Raw genomic sequence first — 18,592 nt, forward strand, 5'->3', positions numbered from 1 at the left:
TCAGGTTTAAGGAAGTGAAGTCAAGGTGAGAAAGGAGGAAAGCCAAGTGTGTTGCGGGTGGGGTGCAGGCGCAGGGTGATACTGAGCGTGTGTGTGAGTGTGAGTGTGTGTGTGTGTGTGTGTGTGTGTGTGTGTGCATGATGAATCCACAGTTTGGGTGCCAGCCAAGAGTCAGGGACAGGTCTGCTGAGTGATTAACTTTAGATAAAGGAGACTACAGATTGGGCCAAGCGAGACCTGAGACCCTCGAGGAAATAGAGATGAGACTTACATACAGAATGGAACACCCCCCGCCCCTCCTTCTCCTTTAGGGAAGTAACACACATGCAGTGTTTTATAAAACATGTCTCAGACTTTGCAGAAGAGTCGCTTATACATTCAAACTATGACAGAAAGTGAGTGTGACAAAATAGCATGCAGTCAGTGCTGTGGTGTGAGTGTGTAGCCGATGTGTGTGTGTGTGAGAGAGCGAGAGCCTGGAGCATGTACGTAAAGCCCTCCAAGGGACCGGTGACATTTCTCGGTTTTGAGCGCCATACAGATTATATCCACGGTTTAACAGGAGTCGCGATCCAGCCTCTAGATTGGCATTCACCTTAATCACTTCTGACACACTTTTCATCACTGCCAAGGCGGCCGCGTCCACTGTCTATCGGATAATGTCACAGGGTAGTGACGCCTGACTGACAGGGGAGCTTTACTTGTAATTTAAAAAGAAATGTAACTTGAATTTTGCACGTGCACGTTCACCTCCTTGTCATGCATCTTCAGCTTTCCAATAATCCACCTGACGTCGACCCAACAGCTAATTTCCCTGAACAATATCATTTAGTCGGAGTGCCACATGGCAGACGCGTTTTTTTGTAATGGACATGCATGAATAACGATGAGGCAGACAGAGAAAGGGAAGAGGCTGCGTAACCCTATTTTGAATGCTCCGAGTCTTTTCTCCAAAATTGATACCAAGCAAACAGCGTGACACATGTATCTGCCTACTGAATGGGAATTAGACACACACACACAAAAGCACATCAAAGGCTGATTGAGGGGGTTCGTTCCACGGGAGATGAGCGAAAAGAAACTCGGCCAGTTATTTCAGACGTGAATTACTTTCATCATCTGCACACATGCGGCAGGCCATAATAATCACGTTACCGCGTTTACTTTGTGAAAGGGAATTTTCTTGTTCACAGTCTGGAGGGACGATAAATAGTGCACACACGGGCGCATGCTTGATTTTTGTCCTTCATGGAAAACAGCCAAACCTTTGTCTGCAATGCTGCTTCACCTTTGTGTTGATGCGGTGCAGAATCACAAGTACAGAAGCCTTTTGGGATGCAAAAACAACAATAAACCAAAGTTAATCCCTAAATACATCCAGACCTCTCTATGTCTCAGAGAGAGTGAATCTTTCTTTCGTTCTTTTTTAGAGTAAAGGTTTAGTAATTTCCTTAAACAGCTGAGTATCTTATTGTTCTAAAACGTACTAAAAAAAGTGTATTTGCTGGTGGAAATTTTCAGCCAGCATGCATTATGACAATAAACAAGGGTCTGCATCCTTTTCAGGGGTCTAGAGGTCATGGAGACTGGAGTTGGCCTCCTCTCACACACCTTCAATTAACGTTTGTGTTTTCAATATGAGAAACATGATCTCTCTCTAACATTAACCATGTTACTGTGACCAGATTTCATTTCTCTATAATCTTTCCATAATACTAAACCACATTATACTTGCCATGCACAGTTATTGCAAAAAGCAAGAATTTTAAAAAGGTTGGTATTGAATAAAAGTTGGAGTTTTGCCAAATCTGCAATTATTGACTTTCTTGTCTGGCATTATGGTTGGCAGGTTAAGTCACCAACTCAATGCAGTCATTTTTTAGAGAAAGCTCAGTCTTTTTTTCTTTTATGCTGTTGTGCCAAAGAATGATATATATGGACAAAGCCAACATCACCATTGTCAGATGTGAGATGAAAAGTTTCTCTCTTGAGATGGAAATAAGCTGTTTTTCTTTTAAGCAGGAAAAGAGTACAAAGATACAGTTCCAACTGCACCAAAGAATGCTTGATGTCCCGCCAGCCTTGGAATACAAAAATGTTTGGCATTTTTCTAGGATCCTTTTTCAAATTGTTATTAATACACCCCTTTTCCCACCAGATCGACTTTATTCGGGATGGATATAAACTTCTGTGTGTTTCTCGAATAATTGGATCCACGACTCAGGGGACGGCGACTTCTCAGTACTGAGCCACGGTGTTCTAGTTTCCCATCAGGTTGGATAATGGACCATAGTGAGGGGAAGCGGTGTCCCGTTGCAGGCCTTTCATGCCAGCGCAGGACTGGCCAGACACACGAGGCCCGACGAAGAAAGGTAGGAAAATAGAGAGCCGCCCTACGAAGGAGAGCAAGAGGCCTGAAAGAGGAGAGAGGGGAGATCCAAAGGTTGTCCCAAAGGAAGTGAAGAGGCAGCTGGCTCAGAGGTGTGTGCACCCTATTTTTAGTTTCCCCTCCTGCACATCTCCAATTCAAACAGCTGCTATAGCATTTGCACACCACAAAGACTTCAGCAGCATCGTTCCTGCACAAACCCCCCCTATTCAACAGATTTATCTTCACTCTGGCTCAGGTGTTTCCGCATTGTTCAGCCTGAGAGACGCGGCGCTGAGGGCCCTCCCCTCAGGTTGTGTTTTTAAGTTAGGTTGGGTTAGTTTCACGCGTAACTCCAACACAAAGGAGGGGTCTAGCGTGATGTCACATGACCCAGAGTGCTGCTGATGCACTGCGCCTGCAGTCTGACGAGCAAGACAGCTGTAAATAGCATCGGCCCCATGTGAGTAATGTATGGAGGAACCCAACAGGCTGAGAGAGCAGTCAAAGTAGGTCATTAATGACATAATGGGTTAAGATGTCACTCTGGTGTCTTCTGAAAATGGTTCTTTCGTGGGCTGCCGAGAAAAGACAGGAGATCATATTTGTTTCCTAAAGAAACACAAAGAATCTTTACCGTATACAATATTTAATTCATGAAATTCTTTAGGAAGTCCTGATATATACCTCCATAATGGCTCCAAACTTCTTCTTTTTTTGGCTCAAACACCTAAACACATCCATGTAAATAATGAAAATGCCCTCATTCAGGCTGAAACGATGTCAGAGGTGAGATAATAAGCTCCTGCATACGTTCAGGGAGCAACTTAGTGCGACACCCAAAGGTAAGAAAAGAGGGTTGTTTCATTTATTTATCAAATGTGAAATATTTATGGGTTTGAATCTGCTGCAGGACCGGGCAGAACAAACTGTGGGTGGAGGAATCACAAAGTTGTTAATGTGTGTGTGTGTGTGTGTTAAACATTTTCATCCTCGATTCAATTGCACTTCGGTCAGCTCGCCTGGTTTAGCCGTGAATATACTGCTCTTTTGTCAGCTGGTGGGCGTGGACACCTCCACCTTTCATGCAGGCGAGGTGTCCACTCCCACTATCCGACAAAGACGAAGTCTGCACATGCATGCATGCGGTTATCCAAAAGACTGCAGAAGTTCCTGTTGAGCCAGTTTGACTGGAGTTCTGTTTTGCCTCCAAACACACTCGCATGTTTACTCAGCGAGAGAAAGCCGGCTCTTTTGTTGGAGCTCCTTAAGACACCTTTCAGACAAGAAAGAGAAACAACAATAATGAGCCACCTAATCGGCACCTGGGAACTTCTGCAATGACGGTGACTCCGTTTTTTTTAAGGGGGGTGGAGGAGGATTAGTTCCCTCTGAAAGAGAGAAGTTAATTAGATGGCCTTTGATGCACCTTAAAGTGCTGTTGGATTTGCGGTTTAATCCCCATCAAACTGCTGCAATGAGGATTTACGCATTTTGACTGACACCTTGTTCAAATTAAACTGCTGAAACACATCCTCGTGCACTTTGAAGCACATCTGCACATACACCACAGTCAAGTGATGAAGCACGCCCGCAGACAGAGGTGGAGAACAAAAATCCCACCCTCACCCCTATCCCAAAAATAAGATGCTGAGACAGATCACATTCAATGAGTTAGCAGCACTCTCTGAGTAAGACAGCATTTTAAATAAAACATGAAAGCTGAAGAAGACGGCGCTCCTCCCTGCACAGCAACTTGTGACAAGCCATGATATTCTGAGAGACAGCACACCAGGCTCAGAGGCATCCCCGGGGAGAACCTTCCCTCTCCATCAGATAGACGATGGATCAGATCAAGCGCGGACCCTCATCCCACAACATCCGGGGCTCCTCGGCGGAGGCCAGACTGGCCGTCGGGCTGTAGGAGGCCGATAAGCACTTTACGCACCGACTTCCTCTGTTTGCACTATACCTCCTCTGCATTTTCAAATTGGACGACAGAAGATCCATCACTCACGGATGGGAGCGCTACAGTCATTAAAAAGTTAACTCTCAATCCAGGAACAACATTACCCAGACATGAGCTAAAATCCAGTCCTGTTTAGGCTCCCATCTTCTCTGCCAGAGCCATTAAACTGTGAGAGGCTTGAGAGGAAAGGGCCTGTATCAACACTGATATGAACATGTAAATAAGTCATGGCCAATCTCTCTCTCCCCCACACACTCTCTCTCTCTCTCTGTAAAAGCTGTATGCACATTTTTAGAATTCCCTGAGTTCTGCTGACGTGAATAAAGAGATGAAAGATTCATGCTTGTTTAAAAAATTCAAACAGATGTCCTGAACTTTCGGTACATAGCCAGTATGGATTAATTATTTAGTCTTGGGATGCCAGAAAAAGGGATGTGGGGTTTGAACTGTGCAAATGAAATACACACAATAATAATAAACCAAACGGATAAAAAATAATCACCGATTTAGGACTTTTATGCACCATCATAAATAGAAATCTCCAGCAATAACTGTGAGTGTTTATTTTATTTCCTCTTGCTCTTGCAGGACTGATGAGCTGGTCAGTGAATGCACCAGCAGAGGGAGACCATGTCACATGACAACTGCAAACGCTGCTCGGCTTTTATTTATTTATTTTATTTATTTGAATCATTCAAATTGTCACAGAGCATTTATAGAAATAAAGAGATAAATATTCCTTAGACTGAATATGTTTTAAGTATGTCGGGCTGCTCAATGCAAAATAGCCCTTGAAAACTTTTGAAATGAATCGTTATTTAAAAACAAACTTTCCAGGAAAACCGTTGGCATAAATAACATTTTTAACAATTATTTTACCTATAATAGCTCTGTTTGAATTCTAATCGAATTTCCAGATCTATTATTATAATTATTATTATATAAAGTTAATTATGTTGTACATTTACGAGCTGATCACTCAAGGGTTAAATCTGAGACACTGAAATCTGATCCAGTTCCTGATGAATGATCGTGGTTGTGTGGTCGAGAACTCGTCGCGAGCTTTGTTTTAAAGCCTAAATTTCACGAGCGGGGTTTGGTGTCGTCATAATAATTTGGCACGCGCGGAAACGTAAAGCTCACGTGTCCATTACTCCTGCGTCGTACCGTCCGGTCCTCGGCGCACTGCGTCATGGCGACTCCGGCGGAACAAAGTTGCGCGTTTCCTCACCGAAGTGTGCGAAACATCGCGGCGTCGCTCCGCAGTTAACGCGCGTGAGTACGTACTCCTTCTCCGCCATGGAATACTGAGAAATACGCGAGGACATTTCCTTTTCTGTGGATATATTTCCTGTTGCCGTCTCACCTGCGCGGACAGGTGAGCGAACACCTGTAAGCAAGCAGCGCGCATGAATCCATACAAAGTGCTTTATCTCACCAGTTCCACCACCGCGAACTATTTGCTGTTGTTCAGTATCTTCGAGTGTGATTGGCTGTTATACAGTAGACAATGATTTTTGCTCAGTAATGTGGATTTTCTGACACCAACTTCTTCTCGTGCGTTCCTCTCTCAGTATGGTGGACTACAGCGTTTCAGATGCAGCAGGAGCCCTCGTCTCAAAGCGAGCTGGCTCTTTTAAAATGGAGGAGCTGACTCTAAGTGACCTGCTGGACTGCCCTCTGTGTTTCGAGCCTCTGGACGCGTCAGCCAAAGTCCTGCCCTGCCAGCACACTTTCTGTAGGTCCTGCCTGCAGAGGCGCGAGGCGGCCTCCTCCCAGCTGCTCTGCCCAGAGTGTCACGCTCCTGTCCCGGCCAGGACGGTGGAGGAGCTTCCTACCAACCTCCTGCTGGTGCGGCTCCTGGAGGGGCTCCAGGGCTCGCTGGGGCCCGGGGGTGACAGGCAGGCGTCCCGCTACGCAGTGCCCTCCGTCAGGGGCGGCTCGACAGTCAGAGGAGGTCAGCAGTACCTTGAGATTCAACTCAGAGAGAAGCAAGGGCATAATGAGGTCAGTGCCCGACCCCCAACCTGATCCTCTGTATATCTACGAGAAATGTGACCTACAATCACAAATACTAGGAAAAGCAAAATATTTCACCACATTGATCCAAAATCCAATGCTGCCATGAAGCAATACTGCTTATTGATTGGCAACTTTGCCCACATACGCCCGTGCATTTTAAAGGGAGAGCTCGGACATTGTAGATGTATATTTTCTCATGTTTTTTTATTGTCTTCTCTCCCAAACCTGTAAAGTCTCAGGGATTTATTTCTTTGCACCATATGGAATAGGACCATGTCTTGCATCTCATACATTATCACCACTGTGTGTTCTCCAAATATAAGTGATTTTTCACTGTATATTAATATGTGGCATAATAGCTGGCGTGTGATCTGACCCACCACAATGTTCTGACGGAGAGGGAGTTGGGTTTCATCCGGGCCTGAAGTGATCCACTCAATACTATATCACTCATATCAATGATATCTATCATTACTCTACATGTCCAGTAAAGGCTGAGGATGATTTCCTCCTCGCCTCATAGAAAACATAGGAAACCACAATACTTCTGAGTCATTTTGTTGTGCTATTGTAACTTTAACACGATGCAGGGAAGTAGACAATTTTTCAAAATAGTGTGTTACATAATAGAATAAGACTTTTTGGTGCATTTGTCTGCATTAAGCAGCTCGGTACAATTTAAAAACCCAACAGAGATCTGTTATCATGAAGGTAATTAACAGTCAGTAAATCATTTCACAGCGTTAATGCTGCTGTTATATCTCCTCGAGGTGATGAGAACCGCAGCAAACCCGCCTTCTCTCTAGACCTGTGCATAAACGGCACCAAGCTTTTAACAGTTTACTTGTAATCTATAGCTTGAGTTCAGCCAGAGTTCAAAAGGGTGTGTGTGTGTGTGTGTGTGTGTGTGTGTCAGAAACCTCAGATACCGTATTTCTCCTCCAATATCATCCTCTCATTCAGGTCAGGTATCACAAAGGTTCATTTCACTGAGCTTATCTCAAGAGAAACAATAACATGCGGTGTGTAGATACTTTTATGAGGTGGAACCTGATAAACAGCAAACTCGGTAGGTGGTTTAGTAGAATCTGTGCAGCATTCAAATTCATGAAGACCGCTATTCAAACGAGCAAATATAAAGCGATATGTGTATAATTGGGATTCTCTGCATCTTCTGGCAACATGCAAGACTGTGAGAATATGGAAAAGTAATGACGTTACACTAAATAGCCGTACAAGTTATGAAATATAGTTAAGCTGGAGTCAGTACCCTATCTTAAAGGATGTGAAACAGATCTGTATCTAGTTGAGAACATCACAAATCTATGTGTTCGAGCTTTAGATCAAAATCTAAGATCATGCAGAGATTCGTCATCCGGCACACTTGTTAATAAAACTGAAACCAGTGTGTAAAGTCCCTGTTTGTCACGGTTAAAGTCAAGGACAGAATCAATAAGAAAGCATTGTCTTTCACCTCCTCAAGTGCAGTTGTATTGGAAAGATGATATTTATTCCATCCATCCATTGTCTACCGCTTATCCTGTATTCAGGGTCGCGGGGGGGGGGGGGGGGGGGGGGCTGGAGCCGATCCCAGCTGTCATTGGGCGAGGGCAGGGTACACCCTGGACATGTAGAGACAAACAAACATTCACACCTACGGGCAATTTAGAGTCATCAATGAACCTATCCCCATCCTGCATGTCTTTGGACTGTGGGAGGAGGCCGGAGAACCCGGAGAGAACCCACACTGACACGGTGAGAACATGCAAACTCCACACAGATTCCAGACCCAGGAATTGAACCCAGGAATTGAACCCAGGACCCTCTCGCTGTGAGGCGTCAGTGCTACCCACTACACCACCGTGCATCCCTGATATTTATTCATTTAAAAAACAAAAACAATGTGAATACATTGATTTTACCCTCTTCATCCTTCGTCCTCATTCATGCTGATTTTTGTTTTTCTGTCCGTTCCTCAGCTCGCTCTCAGAGGTTTGACGCTGAACCGAGGCGATTCCTCAGGAGAGCCGGTCCTCGCGCCCGCTAACACTATCACCCCGAAACACAAAGTGGATGAGAGCTGGCACCACGGAAACGCCGGTGACAGTAAGGGTGCGTCTGTCGCCACCAGCACGCTGCAGGCCGTCAGCCAGATGCCTCATTCGCAGCCCCTCCAGCAGCCCCAACCTCTGGCTCTCTGCAGGGCACTGCACGACTTTAAGCCCGAGCAGAGCGATCTGGAAGACAGCAAATACTGTATCAGCTTCCTCAAGGTCTGACTCTCAAACTGCTGACTTAAAACAACAGAATAGTAACTTCCATAGGGTCCAGTCTTGTATATGTGCGTTGTAATACCTATGCTATCATACCGATCAGTAGAAACATCGGCAGAAACATAGTATGTCAAGTACGACAAAAATATCTGTATTTCCTACAGAATCTGGTCTTATTTTGCAGTATTACTGCATGGTTTTCTGCCTTTTTTGACCCACAATCCTCTGTGTATAAGAGCAAGAGGGTCAACATGCAATGGTCTGACCGATACGTCCCAATGCATACTGCCTGCAGAAGTACACACTTTGTAAGAGCAGCGTATTAAAAATGACAAGAAGTGTGTGATTTGTGATAATCTTTTAAACGACTTGCAGGGTTCCCTAAATTTTAATAACGGCACTTAGAATTATCACACATAACCTTAACCTTCAGGGGTGAATGAAGCATTAACCATCAGGGGAAATAAGCTTGACTGCTTCTTCTTAATTCTACTGTATATAATGAGTGTTACTGTCGTTGGGCCATTATCTGTCTAACTTGATCTTAATGGATCATTTCAGTCACATATTGAGAAAAAACAAAACGCGATAGTTTGTTTTTATCAAAGGCTTTGTTTTGACTTGACGAAACTCAAAGATATTACATTTTAATAAATACATAAAATCTGAAAATAGTCACATGTAGGAAACGTGAACCAGTAAAGTTTTGATTCAAAATTACATACAATTATTCTATTATCAAAATTGTTGCAGATTGATTTTCTGTTGATTGACTTATTGTTGCAATCATTTCTGAAAATGAGCTTGATTTTCCTGTTTTACCAGCGTTGCTTTTGCCTTCCATCCGCTGAGGGAACTGAAGCTGGAAGCTCAGACCTCTGCTTGCTGCAGCGGTTGTTACTAACCCTGAAGGAGGCAGTTACATAAGGGCTTCAGTACTTGTGTGCCCTCCATTAAAGCACACTTGCCCCCCCCCCCCCCCCCCAGTTTTCATGCAGATGGTCAAATGGTTTTTAGAGCGAGGCTGGCCCACAGAAAGGACTGGGCCGGCAGACACAAAGGCAGTTGATATCACATGCTGCAGGAGAGATGTAGGGCTCGGAGAGTTTCTGAGTGCTCAGTCTCCGGGGCGAGCGCACTCTGTCATAAACATCTGACATCCTGTGTTTTGGTTTTTCCTTCCAACGGTTTCTCTGCCTCCTCTCACCTTTTCGCCACTTTAAGTTCTTATTTCTGATTTACAGGGAGATATCCTGACTGTCATCAGACGGGTGGATGAACACTGGATTGAAGCCAAACTAGGGGAGAAAGTTGGAATTTGCCCTCTGCAGTTTACAGAGGTGAGCTCTTGCTTAGTTCTCCCTCTCTTTCCCCCCTTCCTTCGCTGTTTGAATGTGGGTCGTGGCCTTTTTTCAGCGTGATCAAGGCTGACACCTGCCGTTCGCCGCCTCGGTCCTGATGCTGTGGCTCTTGTAATGAATTGAACCGTAGATGTCGTCGCTGGATGCCATTAATTCCAGGTCACTGCCGGGGCCCGCTACCTTGGTTTTCATTCAAATCTTTTGATTCATCCATAAATGTCACTCCTGCAAAGTGCTGAGGCAGGGAGGCGATCGGTGGAGCCGTGCTGTGTCTGCAGCTGCTCATTAGCGTGTGACTACGTGGCTTACTCAGGTTTTGCAGCGCTTGCTTCGCTGACTGTCATTTGTTTTTTATTTTTTTTGTCCTGGACTTCTTTCTGCCTCCAGGAATTAACTTAATCCGTGCCGAGGGGAAATTGTATTTGTCGCTGCGGCGGGGTTAATGTGGTGCCTTGTTTACTTCCCTCACTTGTCATCTGTTTGGCTCTAGGTTTTCCCTGATATTCTGTTTCTCTCATTAGTCCCCTTCTCTTCTCATGAGTCCTTTGACGTCTGCCGAAGCCCCACCTCGATGCTGCCCTTCATCTTCTTCTACCTCTGTGCTCTATTCTTTCCTCTCTCTCTCCTTTCTGAGCCTCTCTTCCTGTCGTGCAGTCAGGCGTGATGACACAGTAATGCTTTCTCTGCTTGGGTGGCATAACGGCACATCACTGCGGGGAGTGAAAGCATTAACCCTGCCATGTCTGTCTGTCTGCCTGCCTGCCTGTCTGTGCATCTTCTCTCTCAGACCCTTCCCAGCTTATTGCCTGGTGCTTATGCTCCTGCGTACCTGCCTGTCCAACAAGTTGTAGGGGCGAGTGGAGTAGTGATAAGTGGGTGTATTTAGACAGCTGCTTTCGCTGATCGGCGGCAGCAGAGGGTGACGGGCGCCCGCCGCAGGTAGGAGCTTGTTGGAGAGGATTTTCTTGACTGAGGGTTGACTATTCTCTGTGTTAGGATTCCTTTCTGATTTTCACTGTGGTTTCTCATGCGTTCATCCCTTTAAGCCAAACTTGGCGGCTGCCAAACTGCTCGAGGGAAAGACTCGGAAGGGGAGTGACTCGGCAGAATTTTCCCATCGGACCGGGAGTGGGGGCAAAGACAAGGCCACTGACTTAACCAGTAGGACCACCCATTACGGAGTCCTTCAAGTCCAAGCGAGGACACCCATCATCAGTGCTGTGCCCCTCTCCAGCCAGCTGAAGCAGCCGGCGGCCGGCGGCGTCAAGTTTTACCCGGCGACAAAAGGAGAGGCGACCACCATCAGCACCTACAACAGCTTGGGCCACCAGGGTCAGCCGCACCACCTCTCCGCGTCCCTCGCTGCCCGGGGCCACTCGCATCCCTCTAGATCGAACTCTCAGCGAATTAGGCGCCACTCGGCCAACACGACACACAGGCATCAACAGGTGAGTCATGCAACATATCTGCCTTTTTATGCCAGTTTAGTGATGATAAAGTTCCTCCTTTGCAACTGTGTTGCAATGTTTTTGTTTGCGGTGGTTTGATTTAACGGTAAACATGTGTTTGGCAAAAAGGCGTGGCAGTGTTTTGGTGAGAGAATAGACGTTTTAATCTGAGTCACTCAGAGATGTAAGGAGGGAACCATGACACCAAGCTTAAGGAATGAGTTCGAAAGAGAGAGAGGCATCGCCCTTATGTGTAAAAGGGCTGAAAGGAGACGAAGCTGAGTGGACCGAAACTTTGAATCAAGAATCCACAGACATAAAGTTTCCCCTCATAGATGAAGAGCGGTCGAACGAGGTGTTTGTCCTTCCTCCTTCTCCGGTGGTAGTAAACGAGGGAAGTTGTCTCATTATGCCTAAAAGCTCCTTTGACCTTCACGTTTAATAGAATGGTGAGTGTTTAAGTGTAAAACACATATTAGCCTCATTTAAGTACTTCTAATCGCTTCAGGGAAGTACAACACTACTGGAAAACGGAGCTCTTTACCGCTATTGTGTCGTCCAAATTACTCACAAGAAGCGTGCCTGGGACTCTTTGATGCTCTTGAAACCGACTCTTGAAACCGACACTTTGTACAGTTTTTGTCGATGTTTCTGGAGGCTCTTTCAGGGCGATCAATTAATTAAACCTCGGATTAGAAATTTAGGAGCATTTTGTTATCACAAATAATCGCTAGCCCATGCTTTTCATCTTCCCAACGCGATACCTGCTGCATATTTTATACAGCCTGTGTCATGCATGGAGGGTTATTAATCTCCCTGGGATAATTTTTTAATTTTTTCTTTCTATTTAGTTGACCCCCAGAAGCAACGTGGAATAGCACTGTAAAATAGCATGCTGTGAAAACACTAAAGGAATATTGGTTTTGATCACCTCAGCTTAAAGGTTTTTTTACTTTATATATTACATACCAACAGTTCTATGTATGCAGTGGGACACATTACTTGCAGAATGCAATTATAAGATACTGTGAATAAAGTTATTGGCAGTGGTGCCAATATAAAAAGCCCTAAAGTAACCTGCTGCCAGTAGCCCTGCCCTGATAATGATTCCCTTTTTGATTCTGTTGAAATTTCACAGCTTTACCCCGCAATTATACACGTCGGAGCATATAAATGTTTAACTTCATGCAAGTTGAAGGAAATAACAGGAGAGGAAGGGAGGTGGAGGAGGCTTGAGAACAGGGTTTTTAAAAAAAAGCAGGAAACGGGAGCAATAAGACGGGAAGAGGAAAAAGGTGAGAGGAAATGCTGAAAGCATAGAGAAACATAATAACAAACTGTGTGAGCTGCAAAAAGGCAAAACACAAGGAGGAGGAAACATGAGAGATAGATGTAGAGAGTGGGAGGCTTGGAGAGTCCCTCAGTGTGCCTTCTTATCGCTCTCATGCTGACGATGATGAGTCACTGAAGTTGGTTACATAACGGACCCTCTCTCCCCTGCCTTCAAACTCCTTCCTCTTCACTAAGCAGGTAACACTCACTCTCACATCAGTGGACCATTAATAGCAGACTATAGCCTTTTTTTGAGGGCTTGAGGGCTCCGACCCTCAACCTGAGACTGGTAAACCCCACTGTCCGAGCCAGCATGTGTGCTGCTCTTAGTCCTGCATCCCATCAGCTCTCATCTCTGGATCTACAGTTTCACAGAGAGAGAGAGAGATGCTTCCCACCGACTGTGGGTGAAAAGCAGCGTTTGGCTGTGAATATCGGCATGGTTACGTAAGAGCAAACGGTGTTTGGGGATGGAAATGAGCCAAAAGCGAAAACATCTTCAAATGCACCCAAACACCTGATATGACTGTGAGACAAGCTTATTTGTAAATCCTCGAAACCTGTCAGTTGACTAGAATCAACCAGAAATGGAAGAGTTAAGCTATTAGTTGATCGACAGGAAATGAATCAGCTAGATAACAAGGTTATCAACAGATTTCTGAAGAAGAGGGAGAAACGACATGAATAGAAATGACACAAAAGCACGTGGGTCTTCAGCTGCTGTCCAGAGATATTAAGTCCAAAGGAGTTTCACGAGCACGACTTCCTTTAGTTCTAAGCTACCAGCAAACCTTGAGACCTACTGGCTCACAAAGCTCACATTATCTTGATTGGATCCTAATTTGACGGGGAGACATTTGTATGGAAATTAGTGTCATATGAGACATTTAAGAGGATCTAGTCAAAAGCTCAGCAGCAGCATCTTGGACCACTTGTGAAGGCAGGTGGGGAGGGAGTTAATATTTGAGATGGAATGAAATATTAGCGTAAATGAATAACACTTTTGAAGATAACATCATGTTCTAGCTTCTTTAATTCAAGGATTTGCTGCTTTTCTTTTTCTCATCTAGTCAACTAAATAACCGTTGAGCTTTGGGAAATTGTGCATGCACGTTTCACATGTTTCTGAAGCATCAATGGTTTAGTTGTTACATACAAATAAATCACCAAATGAATCAATAATGAAAATAATCCTTAGTTGCAGCCCTACCATAGGCCCAAATTACTGTCTCCGTGTAAAAATAGCCTCTGCCACCGCTGGGTCACTACACCTGGCCATTGTGTGACTGCAGCAGAACCGAAGCAGTGTCTCATAAAACACAAGCCAAGCATAGCAAAAGGACAAGAAGTAAATCATTGAATGCATGAAAAAAAAAGTAGTAGTTGGGGTTTTTTTTTTTTGCTTTTAAGAAGATGGCAGTGCTTTGCCGTTCAATATGGTGATTAATTGCACATTAAGACGTCTACTGCCACTTTCTGTCCATCCTGCTGCTTCAGCAAGGACGGGAAGTTCCCGTCAGGAAGTTGCTTTTAGTGTAAATGTCATGTGAATGTCACAAAAGACTCGTAGAGAAAACAACTTTAGATGACAGAGGTGCTCATCCATCCACTGTCCTATATATGGTAGAAGGCTGTTATGTCTTCAGGACATTATATCATTACTTTATCTCGCTTTATTTCTGCCTCAGAGCACTGCCTTTGACAAGTGTGCCTGTGCTCACAGCAATGGCCGCCCCTTAATTAGGACTTCTTTTGTGCTTCTTTGAGGTGCAGTGTGAATGCAGCTCAATGGTGGCGGAGCTGCAGGATTCGTGCACACACTGTAGAGAGGGAACCCCGGGCTCACAGGCCAGCATCAGTGCTTTAAGCAGTAGTTGAGTGGTTCTGCTGTAAATAGCAGCGACGCTCTGTAGACGTCACTGTGGGGGTAATGGCTATGCGAAAGTTATCTTTGCCTCTCTATAATGGTAACATTATGTGTGTGTGTGTGTGTGTGTGTGTGTGTGGGGGGGGGTTATAGACAACGTACAAAATAAAACATGTAATAAAGATCTCCGTGAAATTGTCTTTTCGGTTTGGCAATTAAGTAATTAGGCATTGAGTTTCATACTGCCTTTGTAATGGTAGCGACACACACCTTCATGTCACTCCCTGCTAGTCGCTGACTGTGTCAGGTCTGACTCACGGCCTGCTGACTTCAAGTCTGTCTGAGTTTCTCAGTTTTAAAAAGAACAGCTCGGCTCTATGAAGAGAAAATGCCAGTATAGAGCTCTCTTTTTTTTTTACCGTTACTGTATTTCGTCTGCAATCATTATTTCTGTATTGATGAAATTGTAGCTAAAACTGAGTATTTCAACAGAGGAGCCAACAACTCCATATCTAATGAACATGAGGGGTTGCTTAATAGTTAATGAGTAAGAATCATATATGATGGCCTTCACTGTTACCATATCTCAACCAATTTGAACACCTATGGGAGATGTTGGAGCAACAAGTTAGACCGTGTCTCCACCACCGCCATGAAAACACCAATATTTTGGTTTAGTTTGGCTTATTTGACATGATGAAAATCTTGATATTATGGGATGGGTTCACATCTGTGTGTCTCAAAACAATACATACATTCCCTTTAAATAAAAAAAACAATTTGATAGCTGTGATCATTCCTTCCCTTTCTAACATACAGCCAACAGAAATGTGGGAGGCCAAAATCCAAAGTCTACATTCCTTGCTGAAATATATTCCAAAGTTTTTCCAAAGTTAGTACGAAGCCTCGGCAGTCTAAGTTCATAAATCAAGTGGATTAAGCGGAATGTTTACATTGTGCATGGTAGTCTGTGACATTAGCATTCATAACACGGCTGTGCCAAATTTAAATTACATTCAAAATACTTTATTTGGCCGATTTGAGGCGAGCCAGTTTGCAACCAGAAAGGCAAGACTCAAATAATGCGCCGTGCATTCCTATATGCATTCCATGTGACGGTGAATTTGAATCCATCCCGTTACAGAGTGAGAAGAAGATGGCCAGCGAGGCTCCAGCCGCAATCTCTATGGCTCTGGTGAACCCCCAGATGTCCTCTGGCTCCAACTCCTCCACGCAGCAGCTCTCCATCAGTGTGTGAGTCACCGTCTTCAACGTTGTGTTAATGATATGATAATGGCAGGTGCCAGATATGAATTCAGAAGAAACGCACTCAAATACCCACGGAAAGGCGGCAACATCTGTATATGTATATATCGAGTGAGTGTGGTGCTGACGGAGACCCTGTGTGAATCCTCAGGTGTGCCGTCCTGTACTCCTACAAACCGCGGCGGCCCGAGGAGCTGGAGCTGAGGAAAGGCGAGATGGTGGGAGTGTACGGAAAGTTCAAAGAAGGCTGGCTGCGTGGGTTATCGCTCAGGACGGGCAAAGTGGGCGTTCTGCCCAGCAACTACATCACGCCTGTGCTCAGGTGAGAGGCTGCGATCCCTGACTGCAGAAAGTGGGAGACATTTGGATTCAGACAAATTCAGATAATTTAGTGTGGGCAGAGTGACATGTCATCACGCACACATTTCAATGAATCATGAAATAGGAAATCAAACACTGGTTCAGAGAAACCTTGCAGTGTTCAGTAGCTACTTGAGTGTGAACTAAAGTGTCTCATTGCAGAACCTCGGCCAGACTCCTGGAGACCAAAGCTGCGAATGCGTCCTCTCAGTACAACACAGTGGCTGGAAAGAAACCCGCGGCTGCCAAGAATCCTGCTGTGGTCCTTGCTCTTGATAGGGTGAACTCTGATGGAGCGATGTTCTCAGCGGGACAGGTCCCATCCGTGTTAAACGGAGCACCGCACTCAATGTCATCCACTGGTGCTGGAAAACCGTCCCTGCGTGGAGGTTCACAAGGCTGGGACACTGTGAAGCGCATCTTTAACCCTCATAGAGGTGAGGGATAAACGGATACATCACCCTTTCAAATCGCTCAATTAGAGATTTTGCCAGATTGTCAGTGAATGCCTATCAAATCTTGTTTTTTTGTTTGTTTTTTCCAGGCTCAAACCGCTTCTCTCACACGTCTAATCTGAACGCCCCATCCAGGTCACAGCACTTTGCACATGTTCAGGCATCCGGCTACTCACCTGCCCTGCAGAGGAAGAAAAACAGTGGCTTCCTGTCTAACGCTGGCAGGCCACAGGGCTGGATGACTGAGCCAGCAGCGCCCTCTACTGCTGCAGTCTTTAAGGACAGGGAATTCAATGCTCCACATGAGCATGACAGACAGCCTCCCAATGGGCCTCACTCAATTCTAGTTAGACCCGACTCACACAAGAACAATACAGGCAAGGTAATGTTACACCGGTGCATGAGCAGGCATTTTTCTGCAGTTAAGTACTTCACTGTACACTGGTCTCAAAACGTTCTGCATGCGCCTGACAGTAAATATTTCAAAGTGTTATATTCATCATTTGTTCAGAAAACGCAGGGTCATTCTGTACATTGATATTCTGTTTGACTCCCCTAGCTGGCAAAGTCGGTGCGGTTCACAGATGAAGACTCCCCTCCGCCAGGAGCTCAGACCTCCTCCTGGTTGCCAGGAAATCAGGTCCCATCCAACTGCCGCCCTGGACCCCCTCCGTTAGAAGCATGGGCCCCATCGCTCACTCTGGGAAGAGATGGGCCGGGGATCATTCTGAAAGAAGGAAAAGCTCCTATTCTCAGAAGAGGCCTAGAAAATGGCTTCTCAGATCTAAATTCGAACCAGCAGAAACCAATATTTTCACAGCCGTCGCTATCGGCGGTGTCTGCTCAGTTCAGCCCCAGCAGGTACGGTGGATTTGTCCTTGAAAATAGAAAGGCTATTGATTAACAGACATACAGCGTAAAGTTGAAAGTAAGTGAAAGAAAGACTTTTGCTTTTCCCCCCTCTAGACACAGAGTGACCACAACGCATTTAGCCCAGACAGATGCAGAGCTCAGTCTGCTTCAAGGAGACCTCGTCCTCGTCCACAGACCTCGGCCTGATGGACGAGTTCTGGTTACTCAGGAGAGCAGTGGCCAAACAGGCTTATTCCACAGCATTGTGCTTCAAGCCCTCGAGAGGCTCAGCTGACTGTGTAGTTCTACTGTGTTTATGTATATTTCTAAATACCATATGTTCAAACTGCCAAATGACTTGAATGACCTGCCGAACAACAAAATACGTGTTGAAGTCCAGGGTTAATACTGCCATCGACAAACGTTTGAAGAAGGGGTTTATTTTTGTTGCGAGTGCATATGAGAGTTTGGTTGAATTCTCCAGAGATATATTGTGTGTTCTTCAATGTAGAAGCATGTTTGTTACACATGTACTATTTTAAGATTTTGCACAAAATCCCACCTAATGACTGTTCCCTGTTTATTACCTGTGTTACACGCATTGGTGAGTGCCTTTGTCAAAACCCACAAAGAAACAAACTATATTTAAATATATTTAGAGAAATTATTAGGTAAAATACATGTACTGCTTATGTGGTAATAAACTATACTTCCAGAACTTTCGTTGTTTGATATCTTACTTTAGAGTCGTGCATTTATACATTCATCTGCAAAATAAGATATAAAGGAAAAATAGGCCTGTTCTTGTGGCAGGTTAAAAATACTCACAAGAAATATATATTTTGCAACCATGTTATCAACTCCATATGTTTTGGGAGTACCCCTTATGTTCTGCATGTTAGAATTTGCTCATTAACCTGACTGGCTGCAGTAAGGCTAGATTATCTGAAACCCTAGGGACCCTACTAGTTCATTTTGTGTCAACTGGTTTATGGTAGTCTAAATTCTTAAAAGGGTCA

The 18,592-nt window shown here is 44.8% G+C and overlaps 1 protein-coding gene across 4 annotated transcripts; it reads left to right on the plus strand.

Annotated features, from left to right (window-relative positions):
* The first annotated feature begins 5,347 nt into the window (after positions 1–5,347).
* On the plus strand, positions 5,348–18,294 carry sh3rf2 (SH3 domain containing ring finger 2). Of its 4 annotated transcripts, none has more exons than XM_084010068.1 (11): positions 5,348–5,729; positions 5,912–6,344; positions 8,339–8,632; positions 9,877–9,972; positions 11,040–11,441; positions 15,785–15,894; positions 16,058–16,228; positions 16,429–16,703; positions 16,811–17,103; positions 17,281–17,582; positions 17,688–18,294. In XM_084010068.1, the coding sequence occupies exons 2-11, from the start codon at positions 5,913–5,915 to the stop codon at positions 17,866–17,868; spliced, it is 2,556 nt and encodes an 851-aa protein (XP_083866194.1). In that variant the 5' UTR covers positions 5,348–5,729; position 5,912; the 3' UTR covers positions 17,869–18,294. The 4 variants fall into 4 exon arrangements, with proteins under 4 accessions (XP_083866194.1, XP_083866193.1, XP_083866195.1 ...); XM_084010067.1 differs by having other exon boundaries at positions 5,348–5,715; XM_084010069.1 differs by having other exon boundaries at positions 5,348–5,616.
* Positions 18,295–18,592: the final 298 nt, after the last annotated feature.

This window comes from Eutrigla gurnardus (genome assembly GCF_963514095.1).
Source record: "Eutrigla gurnardus genome assembly, chromosome: 5".
Taxonomy (NCBI): domain Eukaryota; kingdom Metazoa; phylum Chordata; class Actinopteri; order Perciformes; family Triglidae; genus Eutrigla; species Eutrigla gurnardus.